The 27,462-nt window shown below is 35.4% G+C and overlaps 2 protein-coding genes across 6 annotated transcripts in view; one reads left to right on the forward strand and one right to left on the reverse strand.

Annotated features, from left to right (window-relative positions):
• HHIP (hedgehog interacting protein) overlaps nucleotides 1-20,086 on the forward strand; it is a 76,100-nt gene extending 56,014 nt beyond the window's left edge. Inside the window, exons 11-13 of the mRNA XM_021395446.1 lie at nucleotides 511-592; nucleotides 11,074-11,222; nucleotides 12,795-20,086. Of these exons, the coding sequence (XP_021251121.1) occupies nucleotides 511-592; nucleotides 11,074-11,222; nucleotides 12,795-12,988 (425 nt within the window). The 3' untranslated portion in view covers nucleotides 12,989-20,086. The remainder of the gene's footprint in view (nucleotides 1-510; nucleotides 593-11,073; nucleotides 11,223-12,794) is intronic.
• ANAPC10 (anaphase promoting complex subunit 10) overlaps nucleotides 1-27,462 on the reverse strand; it is a 343,652-nt gene that overhangs the window by 238,332 nt on the left and 77,858 nt on the right. For 2 of the 5 annotated variants that reach the window (XM_021395469.1, XM_021395475.1), the window contains one exon: nucleotides 216-1,870. The exons of 1 other annotated variant lie outside the window; for it this stretch is intronic. In XM_021395469.1, coding sequence (XP_021251144.1) covers nucleotides 1,811-1,870 — 60 coding nt within the window. In that variant the 3' untranslated portion in view covers nucleotides 216-1,810. Of the gene's footprint in view, nucleotides 1-215; nucleotides 1,871-27,462 lie in introns of those variants that run through there. 2 more of the 5 variants (XM_021395471.1, XM_021395470.1) reach the window with 2 other exon arrangements.

Here is a 27,462-nt window from a genome sequence, read left to right on the forward strand (position 1 = left end):
TAAGTCTTATAAGTATTGCCATCTAAACCATTTGAAACCATAGTAAATGTTTAAAAAGAAGAAATCCGAAGGCTGGCTTCCTTTTGCCAAAGCTGTCTACACTGCTCTTTCAGCCACACCTTACCAGCTGTGTAAGAAGAGCTGTTAAGAGAAAGGGTCAAAGGTTCTTATTTTCTCTCACATTCTGTGAACTCTGTCACTCACTCTGACACAAGTCATATGCTTGTTTTTATTTCCAGTGTTACAGATGGGCAGAAGTATTGCCTGAGCAGACGGATCTTCGTTTTTAATAGATAATTCCCCCATTATATATTTTCTACCAATTAGGTACAATATGAAAAATTATATTAAACTGTTTAAATTTTCAGATAGCAATGATTCTGTAGTAAATTTCAGTTAGGAGCATTTTCTCCAAAGTTTTTTTAACCTCATTGTGCAAACACAGCTAGATCACAAGGGTTTGACATCTTAGGAAATGAGAACTAATTAATGTATTCATTTCTTTAACAGGCGAGATTTACATATTATCAAGCAGTAAAAGTATGACACAGTCTCACAATGGAAAACTCTACAAGATCATTGACCCAAAAAGGTGAGCATTGCACTAGTCCATAAGATCAGTCTTCCCTTCAACAGCTTAAGAAACAAAACAAAAAATGTAGTTCTTTCCATGTAGCTGCATTGTGCAATACTTACATTAAATAAGAAGGAATATTTTTAGTGCAGAGGTTTCTTATAAGCAAATGTAACATCAGCAGCAAGCAGAACAAATTCACTGAAATTATAGTTCTCATAGAAAGTGACTGTCAGTACAGTAGAAGTGTAGTTGCCTCTAATTTTTACTCTTTAACATTATGTTAAGTGCTAACTACTTTCCCACTTAGATTCACATTTTTTGTATATTTTCATAGAAGTTTAGACACATTTAAAGTGGAACCATATGGATCAGCACAGGTAAAAGATGCTCCTGGAATAATGATTTATAGGTGCTGCAGAGGTTATGCAGTGCCTATGGAAGGCAGAATGCTAGAATTCCTCCCAAGGCTGCTGCTGCCTTACCTGCCACTGCACTGTGGCAGTTCACAAATAGAGCTGGTGCAAAAGGTTAGTACTGGTAGACAATATCTACTCTGTATTTTGAAAAGCTATTACAAAGATAATTTGATGATACTAGTTTTAGGTCAGTAATCTCACCAGAAACTACCCAGTCAGTTCCAGTTTCACTTCCTCACGATGTTAGTTTTGCTATAAGCTCTGAGGGACAAATTCAGTCTTTCCCAAACATCTCTGCTGTTGTCTTGAAGACACTAACGACTGAAAAGAACACAGAGGACCCAATTCTCAGTGGGTGTATTCTGTTACTGTTTACTTGTTTCCAAGTTCTTTCTATGTCCCTGCATTCACCTGTACCTCACTGGGAAGGTTTGGAGCACAAAAGAGAATCCAATGAAAGAAAACTTACATCCTTGGACCATGTGACAAAAATACACTCAAGTCACAACCATTTGTTAAATCTGCTTTTTCCAAGAGGCTTATGAATCCCACCCAAATGATTTAAAAGATACAGAACTAATTTAATTGGTACAGTTATCTAGGCTAATTTACCAGCCGTAAAACTGGAATACATGAAAATTACCAAACCAGAGTTTCTTGGGGTGTGATTACTTTCAAGTGCTTTGCAGAGCAGCTACAGCTATGAAAATGTCAGGGAACCAGGAAAGATTGCAAAAAGCTAGTCCCCTATGCAGCCCCAGCAGCAATAAGAGAAGGTGACAAGCACTTACTTTGACTGGTGAAAAACCATTTCCTTTCATGATGGATCTTGCTGCTCCATGAGACCAAGTCCATGGCATGTAAAGCCACATCCATCCTGCAAAAACATCAAAAATTAACACAAAATGAAAGGGCTAACAGAAATAAAGTCTGTCATACTAATTACTTTTAACTCATCATCCCCAGAAAAACAACCTAGATTATTATCTGTTTATCAGTATATCATCTACTTCAGCATGTTTACCCTTGAGCATCACTTACAGTCAGACATCCATTTTTTATTTTGATGTTGACTGTATAAGAGAGGTATTTATTTTCTTGCTGGAATTTAAACTCAAAAAATTGATATTAAGATGACGTGTAAAATCAGTAAGAAATTTGTGACACTGGATGCACCCTGTACTTACTACAAGTCACAGCTGAGTTTCACTGTTTTTTAATTATGCTACCCAAATCTATGGCAACTAATTTGGAAGCAGATGTTACTGCAGTGTGTCAATCAAGGCTATTATGGATGTTTTATTTATGCTTTCTGGTATTAAAAACATTTTTTTTAGAACAAAACTTGCCATTCTTATTGGGATTGTTTAGACTGTTGGTGTATGGTTTTAAGTGAATTTTACACCCTAAATCCACTATTAGTATCTAATTACATGGGGCTGCCTTGTTTGACCTCGGCTTTTTGTTCTCGTTACCTCTTCCAGTAGGGTGGTCTTCAGCTGACATACCTGAAAGGCCAGACCTCCCATTGCTGCACTCATGTTTGGCTGTTTTCACGTATCGAAAACGGTCAAGACTGTGTTTAGTTACTGGTGAAAGTAACCAGAAAACTATAAAATACTTCTGTAAATTGGCACGCATTTGAAATTAAACAGACTATGGCAAAGGCGTATAGCATTTGGTAACACTTTTTAGACACATGGACAATTTTCATTCAGGCAAAGTTTTGAGTTTGCCTGGGTTTCTTCATCGCATTACCATTGCTGGATTTAAGTGAAAGATAATAAATTATTTTCACAAAAGAGCACTGCAGCTCTGCTTACCACATCACACTAATTTCATATTACACTTGTAACAATTTTAAAATCCCATGGCTTTGGCAAATGCTTACATAAAGTTTTATTAATTAATATTAATATATTGTTAATCACATGCTAATATTTTTTTGCACAGTGATATTTTGCTGTTCTGTTTAATGCTTTCCTCAAGATATGTGCCATATAAATACATCAAGTAGAAATGCAAAGTATAGCATAGTGAGCTTTCTAAAACACAAAACAAAGTGTTACAGGTAGGCTATGAGCATCGGGCATAAAGTTATCAAGGTACTGATTTGTCACATCTTAGAAATGCATTACTTAGAAACTCATTAACAAAGCTCTGTGAAGGGTGGCTCCTGGCAGACTAATCTATTTGCAGAGAGCCTTCCATGTATGGGGCACTACAGGAGAGTACAATTATCATTCCTTGCTGGAAATTAAAAACTTCATGCAAAAAAACAGTCTTCTAGTGGTTGTTCATAAGCCACTGCAAGCTTACAAAATTACTCCTTTATTCTAAATAATAGATGTTACAAAGAGATGCGGGATTTTGTTTCATTCGATCTTTATAGAAAACTAGTGCATAAACAATCTTGTTCTCAAATGTAACTGTGACCCTGACTTCCTTGTCTCAAAGAGCTCAAGAAAGAAACCTACTACTTGGATACTGATAGCAGTAGAAAGTTTTCAAAAGAAGTGTGCTTGTTAAAACATGAGAAGATCAGAGGATGAGAGTAATCCAGGGAACTCTTTGCATGAATCTTTAGTAATTAGCAATGGGAAGATCCTATCCTAAAACAACCTTTCAGATGTAATAAAAATGAGGGAGGGGCTACACAGAGGTGGTATGTGAAATTTGATGAATACGATCAACACAGAGAATGAGAATACCTCCATCAAAGTAGTTTGAAACACAGAATTCAGAGTACCACAGGAAACTTCTGTTTCTCACTCCTCTAACAGGTCTTCATGTACTTCATGTCAATAACTAAACAGCCTCCTGTGAAAAACACAGAACTAAATAATCCCTCTCTCCATAACAATGCTGCTATAATGACACACTGATATTTGGGATCTCTTAGACGATGTAGTGATAAATCAGAAACTGAAAAATTATAACCTGAATTTAAAAACCAAGTATATGAAGTGCTGCAAAACATATAAATACTATGTATTAGCACAACTGAATAGAGTGAAGAGTATAGGTAATGCCCTATTTAATTTTCCAATTGGAGGAGATGAGAGAAGCCTTAAGAATTACAAGCACATAAAATGAGGTAAACCAGTTAAAATAGCAGATTTTTTAATTTCCTTACTTAAAAATACAGACATTCATTGATGGCTATAAAAAAACTGCAACATTATGGGAAGTAAAATACTTTCAAAGGCTAGGAGTAAATGAGAAAATATAGGGAGAAAGAGCAATGGTACATAATTCTCAAATAAAAGATAGTGATAGTCAGATGTTCTAAAAGATCAGCGCAAATTAAAAGCATTTCACAAATTCTCTTTGTGACCAAAAAAAGAAAAACTTCCTAGTCTTATGCTTCCTATTTTATAATTTTTCTCTCTGTCTGCCTGTTTCTACAAGTACATACTAACAGTAATCACTAAAACATTTACAGAAAAAATAATTATGTAAATGGTGATACAGAAAATGTTTTAGCCCAAATATTCAAGTTAGTCAATAACAGAGAAAATGGGAGACAAACCTGTCAGAAATGAAAATATAATCCTTTTGTTTCATGAGAGAAGAAAAATCAGATGGAGGCAGCATTAAAAATTCATATTTTAATTGGAAATATCTGTTGATAAGTTTATATCAGCTGTAATATAAACATTATTACCAGCTCTTCTATGAAAACCATACATGGGGGCAAACCAAGAAGAGAAGAAAGAAAATAAACTGCGTAAATTGGCAGCACAGCCGTAGTGTGGCTTTGTAAGTCTTCTTTTAGAACACTTAAGATCACTTTTACTCCTGAACAAATTCTAGATAAAATGATAAAGGTTCAGAGAAGATGGGGAAAAAGCACAGGGAAAAGTGACAGGGAATGCAAAAGAATTCCATTTAAAAGATGAGACTAGGCACGGAAATTTGAAGGATAGTCATTCAGTGCCGTATTCCCTCTGAAGTTATGTTTGCAACTGCCTATTCCACAACTTCAACGCTGATAAATAACAGTGTTGAACAGTGTGGGCCACTGGAGCTAGCAGATAATTTTTAGAAAGGAAGGTGGAGTTTAAGTAAGTGTCCTTGCACATGTAAGAAGAAGAATTCTTCCTCTCCATATGTTTAACACCTTATAGATCTGGATTTCAATGTGTTTTCTATCAACAGCCAGAATAGCTGCTTTCCACTGGGCTGAAACTTGAACTTGAATCAAACCGTCTCATTCCTCTTTCATGCCCCTCCAGAGTGTGTAATTCTATTCATCATCATTTCCAACACTGCCTTCTGAGATGTCCACTATCAAAGAGTATTTTCAAACAGAACGATTTCAAACATTACTGAACGACATCTAGGTTATATCTAATTTTGACATTGTTCAGCCTCTTTACAAGAATGTCAGTGATTTTATTTTTTATCATGACAGAAGAGTGTTTGATTGTAAGGCGTAAGAGCAGTATTGGTGAAAGTGTAGCCTTCTTGAAGACCTGAATTACACTGAAAAAGGAAGCTCAGAAATAGTACTAGAGTACTAGAGTAATCTGTAGTTCTGATGGGTTACAGAAATACGGTAAAGCTACTACCTCAGGCTGTCTGCAGAATGAGCAAATTTTGTTGGTGAATGCTCTCACCAACCCAGGTGGGCCATATGATTTCTTTCTGTTCAGAAAGTTACTATCCCTTAAGTCATTTGAGGGAATGAAAAGCCAGAATTAATGTCTAATTATGTTTAGTTTAGCCGTAGCATGCAGAATTCTTATCTCATTTACCTACCCACATGCAGTTACTATTCCCATAAGAGACACTAAAGAGAAATTAGAGCTTTTTGCGAATACCAGTCTAGAGAGTTTCACTTTACAGAAGTACTTGACAAAAACTCCTTTGTAACCACGGTGGAAAAACCTAAGGATTTTTTTCAATCACATCACAGTTCACTGACTGTAAAAGTTTTTGTTTTGGTTTGGGATTTTTTTTCATTTTTCTAAGTCTTTCTAGTGTTGGCTATTAAGGAGTTCTCACTTTTTATCACTTTATAAGGCAAAACCAGCTCCGTTTATCTTTTGCTTATTTTCTGGAGCCTGCAGGAAGCCTCTGCCATCCTAAAGAAAGTCATACATAATAGAGCAGCTTTAGCCCAGTAAGCCAGTCTTTCCCAATTCATCAGTCAAAGTGTTATGCAAGTGGCCCCCTAAATTGATAAATTCCCACAGTGCCTGTTGACCCAGCTGCCAAGTGCTCATGCAGCAGGTGTTGTTTTCATGACCACCCTGACAGTAATACAAACTGTTTAGCAGTTGCATTGACCTCTTAGCTATTAACATTGATACAGGCTTCACTGGGGACTAGTTCTCAAACATGACAGAATTTCTTAAGACTAGAGGTCATGAACAAGTATACCATATAAGAATAAATTTGATATGCTGCTGAGTTTAAATCTTAAAAGCTGTGAGTTTTTTCCACATTATTCCCATGTAGTAAATCTAGAGACAAGTAACGAGCTTTTGGCATCTCTCCCAGGACTAAAGGTATACTTTTTAATTTTAGAAACTGTACCTGAAGAGATGCTATATTTATTCTGTGACAAGTAGTAAATTACAATGAAGCAAAATTATTTTTTCTTGACATTTTCCCGTATAAAGGAAAAAAATAAACTAGTGTATAAACTTTGGTGATATACTTAAGCATCACTCTAATACCTAATATCTTGCGTGTGGCTAACTGAAGCATAATTTTACTTCCATATATTTTGTACCACAAACGGGATTTCTATGGCCCTGTCATTTGCTAGAATTTGAACATCCAAGAATTCTGTCTTCTTTCTTTTCCACTTTGGTGGGAAAGTAGAGTTTGTTAATATTGTGTCAAGGGCATGATGGAGGAACTATTTTCTGTTCAGTGCCATTGTATTACTGATGAATTTGACCCTCCATTTGCATTGATTTACATATATCTGAGTTACAGGCTAACACATATACAACAACTAAATCATTGCACACTCAGTGGAGCAGCGAAAAGTCATATGAAGGAAAGCATGGAATTCTAAGCAATTATATGATGAGCTCTAATCGAGTAAAGCTTGACAGACTTTTGTATGCTTCAAAGCTCACAATGGAGGTTACTTGCTCACACAAGCTACAGTAACATAGTCAAAATTATTTTCCATATTTTACAGTCAAGAATTCTCACTTCACTGAGCATGTTAGTGAAGGGACCCAGCAAGGGCCCCAGCCTCCAGTACTTTTCCTCCGTGTTCCATACATTTAGATTTGTTACGAAGTTTCATGAAAGCATGTTTTAACAAGCAAGATATACTGTACCATACTGTATATATGAACAGCTCTTTAAGATAACTAGAATTGTACAGACCACATAAATAGTCATTATCAGCTACATTTTTGGCTGACTTTCTGCGGACCAAATACTGCTCACTGGAAGAGTAATCAAGCTGTACCCTTTAGAGCTTTATAGATTGAGGGAGACAAGTAAAAAAATTCTCTCCAGCTCACAGTGTGGCTCCATCTATTCCCCTCCTTTTTCCATGTCGGGAGACACAGTGAAGCACTAGTTGTATAAACAAAACCTTACGCTGTCTAAGTGCTGGAGAGATCAAGTCCCAGCAGTCAGTTTTGAGACTTATGTTATCTTTGTAAGATTCAGTTCAAAACACTTACAATGAACCTGAAAATTTCCACCCCTTAAAGCCTTAAGAATGTAAAGTGTAAGTATTGTGGGGCAGAGACTTTCTCATGATATGTGTTTGTACCAGAATGGCATTCCAATCCTGAGAAAGAAGTGTGGCTTTTCCCATAGTACAAATAAGGAAAAACAGTAATTCTTCTCACACACAAAAAGGATTCTGCTGCAGCTGCATTTGTATTACTCTTCTCCTAAGGCACTCTGCCAACCAGAATTTTTTCCATCTTTGTTTCTACTCCACCCCACCTTTAATAAATATTATCCAAGGCTGATGAGTGCAAGTTATTGATTGATGGTAGAATAAAAGGCAAGGTTATATTCACAAGCACCAAGAGCATTAGAAAACTTTAAATCATAGAAGTGGCTAGTCATGCTGTGGTGGATACAAAATAGCATTTGTGGCTCCCTAATGAAATACCAATAAAAAGAACCTAAACTTTCCAGCACTATCACAGGTAAATATTTTGTATCTACTAATAAAGTAAATCATTGTCTTCACGAATAAAATATCGTTGTGATGTAGGAGATCATTCTTTGCTGAAGAGATACCACCAGAGCTCTTTTCTAAGAGATGCTCCAGGAATCTGAGGTTATTCTTCCTACTAAACACTATACAGTTCTTGTGTTTGAGCAAGAAACAGAGAAGGCTTCATCTAAAATAACTTGAAAGAAATGGGCTTTGAGACAGATGATGAAAGAATGTTGCCTCCTATACAGATGGCTGTAAATAATTATTTTTTTTCCTGAGGTAGCCATTAGAAGACACATCTTTTTACTTTAGATCTGAATAAGACTCCACAGAAAATCACGTCATTTGTATACCTCTTTTCAAAACAATGTTGTCTGTGAAGCTCACATATAATTTTTAAGTGTAGGAACTTCCCTAAGCAGATCATATGTAATGAATTTGTCACTACAGAACTGGAATTCCCTACAGGTCAAAAAATAATGCATTATAATTAAAAGACAATGTGGAAATACATGAACACAAAAGTTGAAGGGATTTTTGACATGAGAGATGTCAAAGAATGTTTCAAAGCCCTTAAATAATACAGAATTTTGAATCTGTTTCTCAAAAAGCGCTTTAGAAATCAGAACTTGGTACTACACTGAATGATACATCTACCCATTCGTTCTGTTCTTAATATCATTGGGCAACCAGTTCTGAATGGATGTTTAAATAATCATCTTAGCAATTAAGCCTGAGCAGAGAGAGTGCTAGGGTGAAACAAACCAGTGATCCTGTATTCTGTTATTTTGCTTCAATGAAAAATGTGAGAAACTCTATAACGTACCATTAAAAAGCTGCATGCCAAAATGGGTGAAAAAAAATCTAAGCCCAGTCAGCCAGTGAGGGAATTCTGTGACATTAGGTATGTGTGCTTATTTTTCTTATAAAATTTTACCCTATCTAGTATTACTTTGAATGGCCCCATTGTGCTTAGAAATATCTTATCAAATTCCTGCTAGATAGAACATGGGCTTCATTGATACCTTAGAAACCACGGGTTCAACTAGTTAATTTAATTTTATCTTTTCCTCAACATTTCTTCTGATGTTGAAATAGAAAGTAAACAAGAATTCCCAATCTTCCTCCTCTTTTTTTTGTCAGTGTTTTCTACACCTCTGTCATACCCCTTTCTCATACACCACAGACTATCAAGATCTTTTACTTTTCTCACACAGGTGTATCAGCCTAGCATTTTAATATTTGATAATGTAACCAGTGCACAAGTTGATATTCCAGCTGCCTGCGTGTAATTTAATGCCTATGTCAGTATAACAGTGTTATTTTCTATTCAGTTCTTACTATCATGTACCTTTTTGTTTTGGTTTGTTTTGTTTGGATTCTAGCCGGACATTTAGCCAACTTAAGATGCTACAAATACTTCTTTGTTAAGGAATATTATGCTGTGCTTTTGTAAATGAAAAATGCTACTGGACATCCAAAACAAGGACTGACATAGAAATTATATTACATTAGACCTAACACCAAGAAGCTCAACAAAAGACAGCATCAGAAATATTTTAAGTCAGATAAACTAGAATTCCTTTCACCGTACACTTCAGACGCTCACATGATCACAGAATGGTTGATGTGAGAAGGGCCCCCTGGGACCATCTGACCCAACACCAGCTCCAGCAGGGCTACCCAGAGCAGCTTCCCAGGCAGCTTCTGAAGATCTCCAAGGAGGAGACTCTCCCCCCCCGGGCAACCTGTGCCAGTGCTCCATCATCTTTAGTAATAAACTGTTTCCCGAGATCCAGATGGTTAAACATGCATCCAGACCACAAATTAAAGTCAAATCAAATTCGTAGACAGAAGCAAAATTATTATGTCCATCATAGTGTATGACATAAAACTTGCTGTTCAGATTATTCTCTCCATTACCTATATGCATTCATTAACAGAAGTGAATTCTCAAATTGGAGAAATCCACACAAAAGTTACAAGCGTCAGCAAAATTTATTACTCTTTCTCTACTCATTCTCAAAAACATCAGAGCATAGTATTCAATTTTCTTATTTTAACATTTCCAAATAGCGAGAAAAGAAGATAAACTGTCCACTATGTCTGAAAATAAGCAATTCCTTACTCTGACAGACAAAAGAGAAAACAAAGGCTAGGAAAGAAAGGGCTTTTTCTCCTGGAGAATATCATCTTTCATTCAAGTCCACTGCTTAGCTCGCTTAACTTTGCCATGGAAGCAAGACAGATTTTCAAGTTTTTTTAACAGAAATTTCCTGTCGGTCTGTCTATCTGAAGTCAACCACTTGAACAGCATAAGAATTCTGCTGTGATACCATTCATCTCCTGAGCTCCAGAGATACATGCTGCCTGTGATAAGTTCTTCAGGAAGCTCTTTTCACTAAGTTCAAGCTTCAAGAAGTCTTAGGGACTATTATTTAATCTTGTAAAAGACTTCTGAAGGCAGTTATATGAAAGAATAATAAATAATACTGTATTTTTCTGTATTTTAACAGACCACCTTTATTTTCACTGGTGTTTTTGAGGAAAAAAAAAGCCATCCTCTTAGAACAGCGATTTCACCTGCTAATAATACCATAAAGAACTACTCGTCAATAAAAAACAACACTTGCAATCTATTTTCATTGTAAATATATTTCTGAATACAAGGAAATGAATGTGCCTCATGATAAAGTATTTAAGTTTCCAACTGAGGGCATTCTTATAACACTTGTATTAAATGAGATATTGATGTTTCTGATTGTATTAATATGCTTTTGCTCAACACATTCCCACAGATTTCACTTTAAACAACTATAATAATACTGAGTTTAAATTCCAAATTTCTATTCCATGTGCGAAAGCAGATTTTCTCCTTGTTCCTGACTTTTAATTATATGCTTGGTTCATATGCGTTCATACAGGCCTTTAGTCCCTGAAGAATGCAAAAGAACAGCTCAGTCGGCACAGATACTGACATCTGAATGCTCAAGGCACTGTCGGAATGGGCACTGCACTCCCACAGGAAAATGCTGCTGTAATCAAGGCTGGGAAGGAGAGTTCTGCAGAACTGGTATGTATATAGATTCATAGCAACAACTAAGAAAAGCAATGACATGGCATAACTTGCTTTTAATAATTTGCTAAGAGAATTTTTCAACATATGTCATTGACCATTAGTTCTAAGACAACATAAAAGAGATACTGATCTCATAAGGTGTAGGAGCAGAATAAGTTTTAAGGTCAGTGCAACAGTTAAAATCAAAACAACTAATACAATGTGAACCACTACAGAACGCAATTAAGAACAGAAGTATGACAAATAACAGCATTCTTAGTTTTTCACCAGTACTATAAAAATGAAAGGAAATCAAGTCAATGTATATTCACTGTTTGGACATTCAGCTCCCACCTTCAGTTTTATCTTGTCAAATAGGATTATGTCAATATTATGTCAAATAGGAGTAACTGGTCAAGAAAGATTGTAATATTAGGCCTGCAGGTCATTACTGCATGTTTGGCACTCAGTGAATTTAATACAACTAATTCAGTTTTGGTACATTTTTATTTTTCATTCTACAGAATAAAATGATTCCAGTTTGTCAAAAAGAATTCTATGTACAAGTTATCGGAAAGCAGCTAATAATCAGGAAATAGTTGTAATCCATGACAAATAACTGTGGACCTGTCTTGTTGCTCTCACTTCAAAAAGTGACTGTATTCAAACTTGATACTGAGTATGCCACCGATGGGGCAAGATGGATGAACAAGTGACTCTGGGTACTGTAGTTGTGCTATCAGTGTCCCACAGAGAATGTGGTTACTGCTGCTGAGCTGCATAACTCTAGCCTATACAGATCTTCCAGAGAAAGTCTGGGAACCAGAAGCTGCTATTAGTGAATCAGCATGGTCTTCTGACTCACATTTGCTCAGGGAACTTAATTAGATGCCTATATGTGGAGGTGAAATGAAAGAGAAAAGAATTGTAGGGTAGGACAAAGCAAAGATCACACAATGGACTACAGTATACTTGGGCTGGAAAGGCACTTAGGCGGCCCTGCTAGGATCAATATACAAATCTTATAGGCTGCAGTGTAAATTTCAGCAGCCTCAGAGTTCTTTCTGATGAGCAAGAGTGACTTAGTTTCGATTGAAAGATTTAGTACTTGCTAGTTTGGACATGGTCAGGCGCTGTTATGACTCTAAAATTTAAAGAATTCTTTAGCTTGCCATCCTAAGAAATGGGATGATGCAGACCACCACTGTCTAAAGCAGTATATGTTTTATATGTCTTGTCTTCAAATGATATCATATTGGAGCCTAAAATATTTTGAGATGAGTCTCCAATACGCTTCAAAACGAATCCAAGATTTGGACATTTCAAAAATTTGCCATTTGAGTTTCTCATTCTATCCTGGGTTATGTTCTCTCAGACATACAAAAATACTGCCTTCCCCTTATATACTACAACTTTAAAAAATATAGTTTCAAAGCATCTGATATTTCATCCTATTTTGTTTTTACGTGCTTTACCATTACTAGACTAGAAAAGTAGTTCTTAATGAATACATACTGTATCTTTTTGCTTTGTGATACTTGAAACAAATTAGAAAATTACTTTTTTTTTTTTTTTTTTTCCCCACAGCAAAGTGTGACCCAGCATGTCGACATGGAGGTGTCTGTGTAAGGCCTAATAAATGCTTATGTAAAAAAGGCTATCTTGGCCCTCAGTGCGAACAAGTGGATAGAAACATCCGAAGAGTTACAAGGGCAGGTATTCTTGATCAGATCCTAGACATGACATCCTATTTGCTGGATCTAACCAGCTATATTGTATAGTTTCGGGGACTGTTTGGAAACTACACTTTCAACGGGCATTTGTTTTGAATCCTATCATTTTTAAAAGACTGTTATCCTGCAACAAATAACAGTGATTTGATTTACTTCATTAATTTAATTATAATATCCAGAAATGTGCAGATAAATTCATCGTATGTGTGTTAATATTTCTGTACACCTCCATAGATGTACAGATACCCAACACATATATGGGCAAGCAGTATCACAAATATGGTTTTAGAGCTAGTGGAATTTTTTTTTATATGTAAACTATTTCTTCATGAGTTTACAAAGCAATTCCACTGAAAAACACATTTTCATTAAAGGACTTTTCTGATGTCATAATGGATTCACTGACACCCCAGAAACCTTGTGTCTGCAACTGGCTAATTACAGCAATAAGAGAGCAGTTTTGAACCATCACCATATAAACTGCTGGACTTAATGAAATCCAGTTGTAACAGTTTTTAAGGTGAAATGAACTATATTATGAGACAATATTTCAGAACTCCTTTATGCATTCCTATCTAGGCAATTCATTGTAAGACTGTAATCTTCACCTTCATCAATGTAACTCTATTACAGAATGTTACGTATTTCCTTATCTAGCATAGATGCAAAAATCTGGTTATCACAGCTTGATATCAAGATTGTTTCAAGTGTTTAATAATTAAATTATACTCACATATTTCAAAACCAGTCATCCTAGAAGGTCTGCTTTCTATCATGTATTTTATTTAACAATGGGCACTGGGTTCATCTTACATATTTATATTATCTTATTTTATTTTTATAATATAGACATCACCTAGATGAGACAGCTTTACCATGTCCTGTAAAATACTAAAGTTACATTTTTCACCAATTTAATTGGAAAGATGGAGAAAGAAAGAGCAAACACACTCTTTAATGTGTTGTGGATCTAATCTAGAAATGTATCCTTGTGTCAACTTGTATTAATTTGCAACGGATGAAAAAAAAAAAACACCAAACAAACGTATTAAAATTCCAGGAAATATTGAAAGTGTTCATAAATTGATTGTTACTGTAACAGGACGGGCCAGATTATACACAACTAGACTGCTACAGATTTCACACTGAATGGAACTTCACTGGACGAAAGCTCACATTAGCAATTGCTGGCTGTGTATGATGTCACTTGTATAAAACGTATAACAATTATTGCCAAATATGGTTTTAAATGTAAATGTTTCTTGAAGAGCTAACAAAATTGATTTTTTGTAAATGTATCAATAAATATGGTGTACATGCTATAGTCAGGTTTTTGAAAGTATTAATATTATAATCAGATCTTCAGAATTGGTGCCCTCTCCATCTCTGGGAAGTTATTGGCAGTTTTCTTTGTTCACTGTTTGCTGGCTATTAGATTTAATGTGCTACCTGGCTTTTATAAAATCCTGCACGTATAAAGAGTAGCATGGCCACCACCATGCACACACTAATGGTTATTATAAGCAGCTACTTATGTCAACAGTTTACAATGCTTTAGGCAGTAATGTCTAACTTACTGTAACTGTATCGCTCACCAGTTGCAAAATTCTCTTTTCCAGGGTAGTGACATGTAACAACTTTTCCTTTATGGAACGTTGTCAGCCTTGATTTAATAAATAGTAAATTTTTAAGCACAGAAAAAATGTTATTTGAATTTATCTTAATAAGTATTCCACCTAAGAGGAACAGAAAATTAAGCTTGCCTTCCACATATGTTTGCTTGAGTATCAAGTGACCTCATGCCAAATGGAAATTGGTTGAGAAATCTTGGTTAAGTGCTTAGAGAACAATAGTCTGCATTAAAAAGTGCATGCATAATTTTGCACAATGTAGATTCAACTGACAGTCCATTGAAAGACATCTCAGGATTAAATGAGCATGAAGACCAAATTGCCCTCTCACCCCAAAAAGGGTGGTCCCTTATAGTCACACTAACACTTCATTGGCTAAGCACTGTGACCAATCTGAAAATGAACCCTGCAGTAGCATCTGTAGGTTAATAGCAGCTCTTTGTCTCCACTGCTTTCTGCCTTTAGTCTTTTTCCTGAATTCCATCACAAGAAGTTTTACAATTAAAAATGTCCTGACAACCATTTTTGTAAATTGACCTTAGCATCTAATCTTTCCTTATTCACTGTGGGTGACAAAAACGTGAACTTCTCATGAATGAGCCAGCTGTCTAAATCTGTCAGATAGTGCAGTTTTATTGCATTCTTCATAATCGGTAAAGCCAGAAAGTCGATGAAATATTTTAGCAACTTTTAAGTATCTGACAGAGACAATGTCTTTAACATTTTATTTAATGAGTATATTACAGAATAAAAACAGCTTTAATTCATTATAATCTCAATAGCCAGCTGGGGAGATGTGATAGTTCGTTTCTCAGTTTAAATTCTAGAGACTTAAAAAACTCCACAGATGGTACCTAAATTGAAGATCCCCAGTAGCATATATGCCACAGTCATGCACGCATATGGCCACTATATGCCATAACCGTGAAGAGAAGAGATAACAAAGAGAATACAGTCTTCATCTTAATAACAAAGACAATTTCGTCTACTTGACTGGAATCAGAAAATTAGACTCTATTAAATTAAGAATTAAATCCAGGTCTCATTCAAATCAATGGAAAACAAAACAAAACAAAGCAATAAAACCCCCAAAACAAAACAAAAAAACTCCAAAACAAAAAACAAAACAAAAAACCCCAAAACAAACAAAAAAAACTCTGAAACAAAACAAAAAAACTCCAAAACAAAACAAAACAAAAAAAACAGAAACACTCCTATCAACAGTGCTGAAGCCAGAAAACTACTTTTAAAATTGAAACAAATACTTAAGTTTATTTAAAAAAAAAAAATGTTTGAGTCAAAATTTCAAAACTAAAAAGGAATCTAAGGGACAATTAGGAGGAAAGGAGAAATAATTTGTGGAAGGTGTTTTGCGTCATTTTTAAAACATCTTTTGTATCACGTGAAAGCAGACATCTGCATTAAGCCCACATGGATACGTAGGAAGTCCCAGAGGAAGAGAAGTATTCTCAAAAAAAGACACAAAAATCCCAACTGCTTACTTATCAAAAGAAATTATACTATTAAAACAGCAAGTAAAGCCTAGGCCTAGCCACCCAAGATGCTAATATAAAAAGGGCAACTGCAGTAATTGCCCTGAGAATTAGCGTACAAGAAAAAAAAAGGGGGGGGTTGTAGAAAGCCTGTTGCCAGCTAGGTCATTCTACAGCCATTCTCACACAATCTCTGCAAGTTTCCAAGAATAAAACTGAGCTTATAAATGAAACTAGATAAATGAGGCAATTAGATAAGGGCCTCTAGAAAGGATTTTATGTATGTGTTCAAGTTGTCTCTGTCTCTGTCTCTCCTAATCTTTTATTCCATTCATTTATTCCTTTACTGTGAGATACTGCCCTCTCGGTTCCCAGTACATTGTACATTTTGAGCATTCTTTCAGGCTTTCTATTGTTAAAAGAGAATAAATATACCTGTTGCAAAAAACCTAATTCTATTCCTGATGTATACAAGCTTTCAACTCTCATTTTATTATTTTAGGATGGAAAACCTTTCTAAGATGCTACTGATCAGAAAAAAAAGGTATATTATTTGAGTATAAGAAGAAGTGTCCTTTCTCCATAGACAAGTATTTAGACAGAAAAAAAAAAGACGTTATGTTAAAGCAGCTCCAAATTGTTTTACTCCCATTTCAGAAAAAAAAAAAAAAAAAAAACAACCTTGAAGCTCACTTTTTTAATGCCTCCAATAAAAAAATATTAACTCAAATCCTCCACCTGAAGGAAATAAATTTCTTCCACTAACAGTCAGGGACACAGGTGCAGATCCTTTGTACCCTCAAATCCTAAGAAGTTACTCCATTTCATGCATCTGAATTCTAAATCAGGTATAAATAAGAATATAAGTCTTATATTGGCAACCATGGCAACTCTTTTTTTTTTTTTTTTTTATCTCCTTTAATTCACTTCTCTGCCTTTTGGTTTTGTAGCTCATGCCTCTCCAGAACCACAGCAGACTCCAATAATCCCTGGTTGCTGTAGGTGTTGCTACCTTTCTTTCAAACTGTATAATAATAGATGCATCAAAGAGTCTGCCCAGTAGACTGACATCTTTATCTTTCAATTGCTCCACAGAACTGTCATCTTATAGTGATTTCTAATGCTGTAGCTTAGCTGGACATTGGTCATTAACTGTATGTTATATTCAGGAGTAAGGGCCTCCAGCTGCTCAGACTCAGAGGTAGTCAGAAATTCACTGATTTCAATCCAGTAATCAGATACCTCAAGTAAAAAGCAGAACAATATTCCTGAGATGACAATGTGTTGCTTTTCATGTACAAATATACAAAACTGAGACTCTAAAAGCCCTTCAGCCCAAGAAATCTTTCACAAGTGTAATTAAAAATATATCTTTTACTAAGAATTTTGCAAAAAACTCAACCAACATCTTAAATTTACTCTAATCCAAATTCACAGTAAAGACCCACCAATCTGAGTTCGGGCTACAAAAAGCTGACAAATGTGTCCATGGGTAGTTTCAGATAAAAACGTTGTAGAAATACTGAAAAAAGTAATATCATTTTGCTAAAATTTTCCTCGTTTTCAGAAGGGGAGTAATCCAGTGAAATAATATGTACCATTTAGCGTATAGGCGTGAAACAGCTGAAGCTACCTGAAAGCTTAGTGCAGGATTCCTTCAAACTCTGAGGGCCTGACTCACTGTCCAATGATGTCAACTGAAAATCTCCCACTGACTTCATTAATTATAGGATTAAGTCGTTAAAAGATATCCACTTAGCTGGCAGAACTTCACTACAGATGTCACTGCACACGTTATCTGTCTGTCTGCATCTGCAGTCATTAGACTCACTAAGGTTTTCCAGAATAGGACTGCAGATTCAGACCTGTCTTTAAGCAAAGAACATATCCAATCCTGTTGAGTTTCCTTATAAATACTGTCAACAGTTACACAAGCGTTCTGTTATATCTGCCAGACTTTTCATACTTCTTTGAAAATGCTGAGGAGTTAGTTCACATTTCTTCTCTTTTGCACATACGTGCAAAATACATACAAAATCAAATATTTAAGCATATGCCGCTAAGCAGGAAAATAATTTAAACAGTAAGTCAGTGATCTCATTTGATGAAATGCACATAAGAAGGCAGAGCCAAAAATTGCCCCCACAGAAACGATAGCATCCCAAAACTCAGAGATCAATGGAAAAGTTCCTGCAGGTGTTCTGAGTCCAGTATTACAGAGGCTCCATTCAATGTATTAGGCACATTTTCAAACCTTTCTTCACGTACTAAATAGGAATGGTGTAATATTGCAATCAAGAATATACCTTGATACAACAACAACAAAAAAAAGTTCCTATCCTTACTAATAACTAAGAATAGTAAGATTGAAAGCAATGACTCTACTCAAAGTACTAAAGCAACAGGTATAAACAAGTGCAGGATTGGACACAAGTAGGTATTCTGTGGACCCATGCCAGGCCAAGGGTTTATCTGCCTGCCTTTGTACGCATTGACTTCAATTAACAGTGTGCACTAGGAATTTATCACGCTGTAAAATACATAATAGACAATAAACAATTTTAGTATAGCAATTAATTCTGCATAGAATTACACTGGACAGACTGACTGATAAGACAGTATTATTAATGCTTTATCTTGGATAAGAGAAATATTTCAATTTTACAGCACTGTGTAAATGGTTCAATGGACATATCAACCTTTTTCTTTCAATTCACTCCTGAGTTGTTAATAATTACTAATTTGGTCTACATATTGGGAAAGGATTATCACATTATCCCATAACTCACCTAAAACTCTCACAGGCTTCCTTGGAAGTTTTTCTTTACACTGTACAGTTTGATTGGAAAGCCAAGTGACACATCAGCTTACCAGAACTCCAGGCACCAAAAACATAATTCTAGTCTCACAATCAGTGTTGTTCCGAATGGTCTTCATTCCTATCAGGCTACACCGAGACCAGAAACCATCTGGTATTAGGTCACCACATATATCTTGTAGAGATCACCACTAACACCAGAAGCAGTAATTCTGCCCCGTGAATTATCCAGCAATGCTACTAGCTGTTCCCCACAAAACATACTACAGAATGAAAGCTTCAGTTCCCTTTGGAGAACAATTAGATTTTAATGGGAGCCAAGCAGGAAAAGGAAATAACAAAAACCTGTCACTTAAGAACACAACTTGTGTGATATTCCTCTGTTCAAGTAGCTTTATTTTATAGTAGCCATCAAGTACTGTGTGTACATTTGAAATGTGGGAAAATAGCTTGGAAAATATAATTCAAATTATGTTTACGTTCTATAAACTGTATTATAACACTAAGCATATACAGGCACCAGTCTAGCAGAGCACTGGAGCACACAAGTAATTGTAAGCACACGAATCTCACCAAAGTCATGTGCTTAACATTATTAATATAATTGCTTTCTTGGTTTGAGACAAGTCTTTGCAAGTCTACCTATGTAGATTACATATATTATGTGTATTTCTTTTTAGGGAGACAGCATGGCTGAAGTTCAAAGCAAGATTTCAGTTATTTTGTGTCACAAATTCTAATAAGATAATTCTAGATAATTTAAAATAATCTTAAATAATTGCATCTTTGTGCCTCCACCTTCCATTTGAAAATTAGTGAAACCAATCCTTGTAAAGCGCTTTGAGCTCTTCAAATGAAAAGTGCTATAAAGTACAAATTATAATTATATTATTGAACATCATGTATGTATACACACTATTATGTAATATATAATATATGTATAATGCATATAAATTCTAACAAATGTATTTGTGTAATATCTGAGAAATTGAACAGTTGTATCTGGAAGTGATAAATGCATAGAGTTGGATTTATTGTTAATCTGTGGATTTAATGATTTTCTAGACAAAAGGACATTTAAGTGTATAATTGCTTTTCTTAATTTAATATATTTATGTAAATGCATGCCTGAAGTTCTGGATAGATAGTTATTCTGTGTCCCTTAAGCTAATAAAATATATTAAACTATATCCTACAACCTAAAGTACATGAGCTGCTTTTTTTTTTCTTTATAATATTTTTATTATTACTAAATACATAATTTAAAATTCAGGAACATTTTAATTTGAAATCGGCTCTTTGATCTTTGCAGCAAAAGCAAAATGCCAGCATTTTATATATTCTTTCAAATGTACACTAGTTTTATTTATATATATAAATTCTAAGATGCTTTCATAAAATGTGACTGACACAGCTATTATTCTTGGAATGAGAAGTTTGGACTGAGGTTTCCTGTTTGCCCCTGGATAAATGAGAGCAAAAATTAAGACCTCCCTATTGAAAAGATACCTGTTTCACTGCAAGCAATACATGAACATACACACAGCTTGAATAAAGCAATTTCACACACAGGCTTTTCAAGTATATTTTTTTGGAAAACTATTTCAGTAAGTATGGAAGAAACACTGGCGGTTACTTCTTTGTTTTCTTCATTTAATATCTTCAGAGAAGCATATCATCAGATAAATGCATGTTAAATTGAGATGTACCATTTCCAGTGATTTAAATAAGGGTCATAGATGAATGCAATGTTGAATCGCATTCATTTCTCCACTCTCAAGTAATAGATTCTGTTCCACTGAAGTCAACACCTAAGCATATCAGTGGGAGCATGGCCACTCCATATATTTGTTGATACAAAATAACATTTAACCATGACACTTAATTGCAAGCTGCAGTGGAACTTAAGTTTGCCAGGATAAAAACCAGCTTGGACAAGGGTCACCGAAGAACCAAGGGCTTCTTTACACGCTAGGTTTACCTTAATGGTAGTGAGTGAAACATTAAAGTCTTACACATTTAACTTACATACAGTGTTTAGTCCATCCTGTGTTCATTTTTCAGATTAAAGAATGACGCATTACTGAAACCAAGATACTGGTGCTATCTCTACACTTCAGATATAAGCCAAAACAGTCTTGAAATTTTCATGAAATTGTTTTTCCAGTTTTCAGCTAGTTACTCCACTACTGATATGGGATGGTGGCCAGCCAGAGAACTAAGATCCAAGGAAAATTTGAACTTCACCCAAATTTGAGGATATTTGGAAACTGTATTTTATTTCAGCTTCTCAATGAATAAATACAGCAGTTGCAGTAATGTTCTTCTACACACATCTTCTTGTGCTTAAGGATGAATTTTCTTAATTTGAAGAAAGTCTCAAAATACAAGAACAGCTGAAAGACAGCAAATAAAAAAGAATGAAGAAACCAACAAGGATTGTTCTGACTTTGTAGTGGGATCTATATATTCATGTAAAAAGTAAAAGAAGTTTGTAGGGTTTTCTACATAATTATAATAAATACAGTGCAGAATGTAGTTCTGGTTGACATCATGAGTCATTTAAGTTTGTTCTTGTAATTTATTAAGACATTATGAAAACTCACTGACATATTTATAAGCCTTGGAATTAACAGCTACCTTTCATTTCTTTTACAACATGTAATACATGAATTTTACATAAAGAATTATATACACTAAACTGTATACAGCAAGACTGTAATTCTATCTAGAGCTTCTGATGACATCCTAAATCTAAGGGGCTAAATTCTGTTCTGCTGTTAGATGAATTAAGTGAGATATTGGCCTCTTGGATGTGGCTTGTATTATTTGTCAGTGTCATCAAAAGTTTCAAAAGGGAATTCAAAGCCTAAATGCACTATTCTTTCTGGAGTATATCATTTTAGTATGTAGTTACCAATAATATCTTTACTTCAGTATTTAACCACTATTCCCATAACATATACTTCAAATAAGCCTCTTTCCTTTTATTGCCTTCATTTTGCTACCACCTATGGCTCTGTTCTTTAATTCTTTTGTTCTTTATTTTCATATAGGGATGTTTCTTCTCCATTCTATTGCATTAGATTAGCTACGGAAGGCCCTACAGAAGGATATGGATAAACTGGAATAATTGTCTGAAACCAACTGTATGAGCTGCGACAAGATCAAGTGCCAGATTCTGCTCTTTGGTCACAATAACCCCATGCAATGCTACAGGCTTGGAACAGAGTTGGCAGAAAGCTGCACAGAGGAAGAGGATCTGCAAGTATTAGACAACAGCCAGCTGAATGTAAGCCAGCAGTGTGCCCAGGTGGCTAAGCAGGCCAAAGGCATCCTGGCTTCTATCAGAAATAGCATAGCCAGCAGGACTAAGGAAGCGATGAGAGGTTGTAGTGAGGTGGGGTTCAACCTCTTCTCCCAGGTAACTAGCGATAGAATGAGAGGTAATGGCCTCAAGTTGCGCCGGGGGGGGGGGGGAGGTTCAGGTTGGATATTAGGAGAAATTTCTTCTCAGAAGGAGTGGTAAGGCATTGGAAAAGGCTGCCCAGGGAGATGGTGGAGTCACCATCTCTGAAGGTGTTCAAGAAACATGCAGGTGTGGGGCTTAGGGGCATAGTTTAGTGGGCATGGTTGAGATGAGTTGATGGTTGGACTAGATGATCTTAGAGGTCTTTTCCAACCTTAATGATTCTATGGTTCAATGATTCTATAAGTGTTTACATTTGAGGTTTTTTTCTGTTTTCACAAAAATACTAAGAGATCAACTCTTGCCTTATAATTAAAAATGCACCAAAAGTAAGTAGAGTAGAATCTTTAAAATGCCAAAAATCATTTTGGTCTCTGTGGCTGCATTTACTTATTTCAGGGGAAAGGTTGGTTTGAGTCATATTTGATGACATGTCTCCATATGACATACATCTCTGGGAGAACTGGGAAAAGTTGGACATAGCTATGGTTTTGAAAAACCTCATTGAACAGATGCTTTCTTGTTTGGTTGGCTTGGGGTGGTTTCCGTTGTTTGTTATTTAAGGGTTTGTTTGGGGCTTGTTTTTGTTTTTGTTTTTTTGAGTTTTTTGATTTTCAAAGTTAGGCTGGCTTTTGTCTGTTTTCCAAAATTTTGGGCTAAAACATTTGAATGAATGGTTCTTATATTGGATCAATATTCAATATTTAAAATTATTACTTAGTTGCAAGTATCACAGCCTATTTCAACTGTCTCTCATCTTACATTAATGCAAATTCACTGTTATCTGTACTGTCATTGTACTTCCAAAATGAAACCAGTATCACCATGCTAGCAGAATGCTCCATTTTACACACACTTCTATATGTTTCATCTTTAACATTTTAAGTTTGATTACTTGGAGATGTATTGACTGGGAGAAGAAACGTAGGAGTTGAATGCTGGTCCTCCATTAGATCAAGCAATATGTTCTCCCTTCAATATTAGAAAAATTAAATTTGGTGATATATATGCAAGCAACTTCCACCTCAGGGAAGGGGAACATATGTGTGAATCAAAAGGGCTGCATTTGGTTCATGAGATTTATAAAGAGGAGACTTAAACTCAACAAATGCTTATGCACTGAATTAGTGCTTTCCTGGTCAGATGAATAGAACAGGTGCAGACCTAGATTTCAGGTCTTTAAACTGCACCAACCCAAATAAATTACAGCTATGGAGTGCGTTTAGCAATTTCAAGCAAACATTAGAAATGCAATGCCCATGGTGCAGATAAAATCTTATGAAAAAAAGTAGACACAACATCTGTACTGGCACAGAATGCCTGTGCTAAAGTAATAGCTGCAAAATGCCCCTATAAAGCATAAGATTGTTAGTACAGCTGCAGCTTTTAATAGCTATTGAATTTCTTGATCAGGGAGGCAGATCCAGAGCAAGGGAAATAGACAAGTGAAACTATAAACTGCTATTTTACACCTATGAATTTAATATCAAATAAATGTGGTCAAAGTCACTTCTTCTTTTTTAAAGAAATTCATCCCTTGAGAGCCTCATGATAGATCTAACCTAACAAGCCATCAGAAGGCACTTATGTCAGCCTAACCCTAAGATTTCCAGCATGTATAGCTGTACAGTCTACAGGTACCTGCTCCTTATTATATCTGTATCAGAAATACGCAGCTACACATATATGCATAAAAACTCACACATGCTCTGTACACTTACTCAAATCTGTTTGGTTCTAGATTAGCGCAAACAAGGAACATAAAAGCTTCTCGTTTAGATTGGATAATTTTTACGATGGTTATGCAAGAGAAAAAATATTCTGAAGTGGCCAAATGGCATAGAGCTTGCCTAGAGGCAACAGGAAGCAACTAGTAAATTCATTACCATATTAGTTTATTAAAATTTTGAAGAATGCAGCCATCTGACATTTTCTTGGTTTTCTTATCTAAATACATTAGTAGTAAGATTCATTTGTCTAAGAGGTCCCCTATGAATTACTAGAATCATATTTATTTTGCATTTATAATTAGAGCTTTTGCTTATGATGAACGTTTTGTGGAATTATCAGGTCTTTTGGCACAGACAAACAGTCATCTTAATATTTACTAAATTTACTATTACTTTGTAAATTCTTTACTTCTTTTATTAGCCTGGAACTAGAATACATCCCATAAAACTCAGCAGCAACTGCAGAGAATGCAGATTGACCTCACTGAGTATTCAGCTGGAATTACCCAAGATAGAGTACTCTTGGTATCTCATTTTTAATATCTTTTCAATCAAACTTAAAACTCATACACAGATTTGACTGGATTTTGCTTGCTTGTCCATTTGGAATCACTTCTTCTTCCAAATAGATAGGGGGTTTCAAACTAAGCACTGTTGATGTCTGGTCTACTCAAAGTGAATCCTAGGCATGTAAAACCTACAGAGTCCCAAGCAACAATCCAAGCTGCCCAGTTCCCAGTACACTGCTTCAAATTTCTTGACACGTGAACTCCTTATATACCTTTTAAACTGTCTAGAAACGTTTCTGGCTGACATACATTCTCAGAAGTACCTAAACAATGTGGAAGTAGATAGTTACCTCCTTCTCATAGCAATCCAGAATAAGACATACAACAGCCAAAGCTTGCTCAAGACCTTGGAGAATCTAACTTAAAAAGTTAGTCAGCATTTAAATCAACTTTATGGGTGGCGGTGTCAGTTCAATGATAAGAACACTACTAATACTCAGAAAGGAGTGGATCTAAACACTTCTGGCTACTTCCCAAGAAACTGCTGTGACTGCAGTCCTTCTGGCTGCATCCAACCTATGAAGCAGCCGGAAATGATAAAAATCAGAGGGTCAAAAAAAGAAAAAGAAGAACGAGGTCAGAATATTCCTTTCTCGAAAACTTATCTGAAAGTAAAAAGGTCTAACATTCTGCTCCTAAACTGAATTTTTAAGCAGAACTATTTAGGTACACTTTGGGAAGCAAGATCCAGGGCCATAGTTCTTCCAGTTGACAGTCATGTTCCATTTTCTGCCTGTATCATCTGCTTTACTGACTCCAAACTGATCTAGTCTCAACAGATAGCACTGAGAATACCTTTTTTCTTCCCCCTCATTTATCCCTTACTGTAGCAAAACATTTCTTTGAAATCTCCAAGAAGTTTTGCAAAACAATTTAGGGACAAGGCCTAAAGTGTTCGCTTACAGGGAAATCTTTTTTATTATCATTATTACAGTTATATATGAGTTAAAAGCCTTAATTAATACCACAAGCACAGATTTACAAGGAAGAGAAGATTAAAAAAGAAAAAAACAATCACACAGCCTGTTAAAAAAAATATCCCGAGCATAAAAATTAACACCCAAAAGCTAGAAGTTTTATTTAGTTTTTGAAAATCCTCCTGCCAAGATTGGTAATGGTGTAAATCCAGATCCATTGTTGTTGATGCCTAAGCGTTTCTATCTTACAGAAAGAAATCGAAGTGAAGACATGTTTTTGCTGAAGGCTTTACAGTGACTACGGAGCTGTGCAGAGATTTGTGAGTTAGATTTAAGTCAGTTTGAGTATGAGCAGCAGCCTAGTAATGGCACCAGGAAATCTAAGAAGCAAAGAAACATCTCAGGCAAGCCTACAAAGCTCTATACAACTACTTTTACCTGCAAACATCCTCCTAAATTGCTGACTGACTCCTCATTCAGAAATTTCCACAACATACTGCAGTAATCATTAACTTTTTTAGTAGCATTACTGACTGAAGGAAGACCTTCACAGATCAGAAGATTCTCACTTAAATTAACAGGGGAAAAATTGGCAGTGAAATAATTATTTCTAGTGGTGGTGGCAGGGTATTGAATTGGTTTTTGTTTAGAAACTCTGCAGGTAGACAACTGGAAAATACTAAAGTCAAATTGCCTTTAGGGCATTAGTTTCCATGTCTAGAGTCCATCACAATGCTAATGTAAATAGTATGCTGACATCTTTGTATTGCTATGATTCTGCAAAAAGTTAAAAATCGGTTTTGGTCTAGAAACATATTGACCTTAGTCTAAAATAACAGTATTCATTCATTTCAGTCAGTTGATAAGCTTCATTCGTGAAGGTTAGTTCTGTGTAAACAAGACAACTGTTTGACAGTGTTAATGAATAATACCAAATATAATCAATTATGATGGCATTTTAATGAAAAGACTACAGAATGGTGGTTAGAATGGTATCCTGTTGTCCAACAGCTATTTCATCTGACAATTCTATATGTCCAGGCACTAGTGAGATCAATTCCTCCTATCTGAGAGAAAACTAATTCCTGAGATTTGAATATGGATACAGTATATACAGCCGAGAATGCACTCCACGTGAAAGAATTTTCAGCAGCATAAGCTACGCCACCCCTGTATACTTGAGGTAGTACCCTTTGTTGGCTTTTTCCTGTGGATTTTAGATTTATTAGTGCTAGAAATGCATCTTGAAGTACAGAATCATGATTCTTTTGTATCTAATCTTCAAAATCTTTTCAACCCATCACAAAATAGGTACTGTTGACAAACTTTGCACAGCAGCTATGAAAGACAGAAGGTTTTACATAAACAAAGATTCACTGGAGCAATCAAATTAACATAACAGTAATTAGCACTCATAAGATGACAGAGCAAGATATGATGCTTAAAGTATATAAACTATATTTTACCTACGTACAAAATCTTCACGGATTTTAAACATAAAATTATCCAGTATCTTCTGCTTTAACAACTATCCAGTAGGTTCTATTAATACAAAGTATCTGCTACCATGCATTTCACACAGATAGGAAATGTGTAGTAGTAGCTGGTTATAAAAGCAAGAGGTTGTCCTTCTTTCTATCAATTCAAGGTGATCAAACATTTCAAATATTATTTTGGCTACAGTACAGTTTTCATACCCTGCATATAAACTGATTAGCACAAAACAGAAGAGAGTTCTGAAGATCCATTTTCTGCAGCTGACTGAAAAGAAAAATACAGTTCTGAAGCATCAAAGATTTAAGTGAATTATTTTAGACGTATACACAAGTAGAAACCCCTCTAAGACTTTGCATGCATAATAATTATACATATTTGTAATCTGGCAAATCCTTCAG

This window comes from Numida meleagris, chromosome 4 (assembly GCF_002078875.1).
Source record: "Numida meleagris isolate 19003 breed g44 Domestic line chromosome 4, NumMel1.0, whole genome shotgun sequence".
Classification (NCBI taxonomy): Eukaryota; Metazoa; Chordata; class Aves; order Galliformes; family Numididae; genus Numida; species Numida meleagris.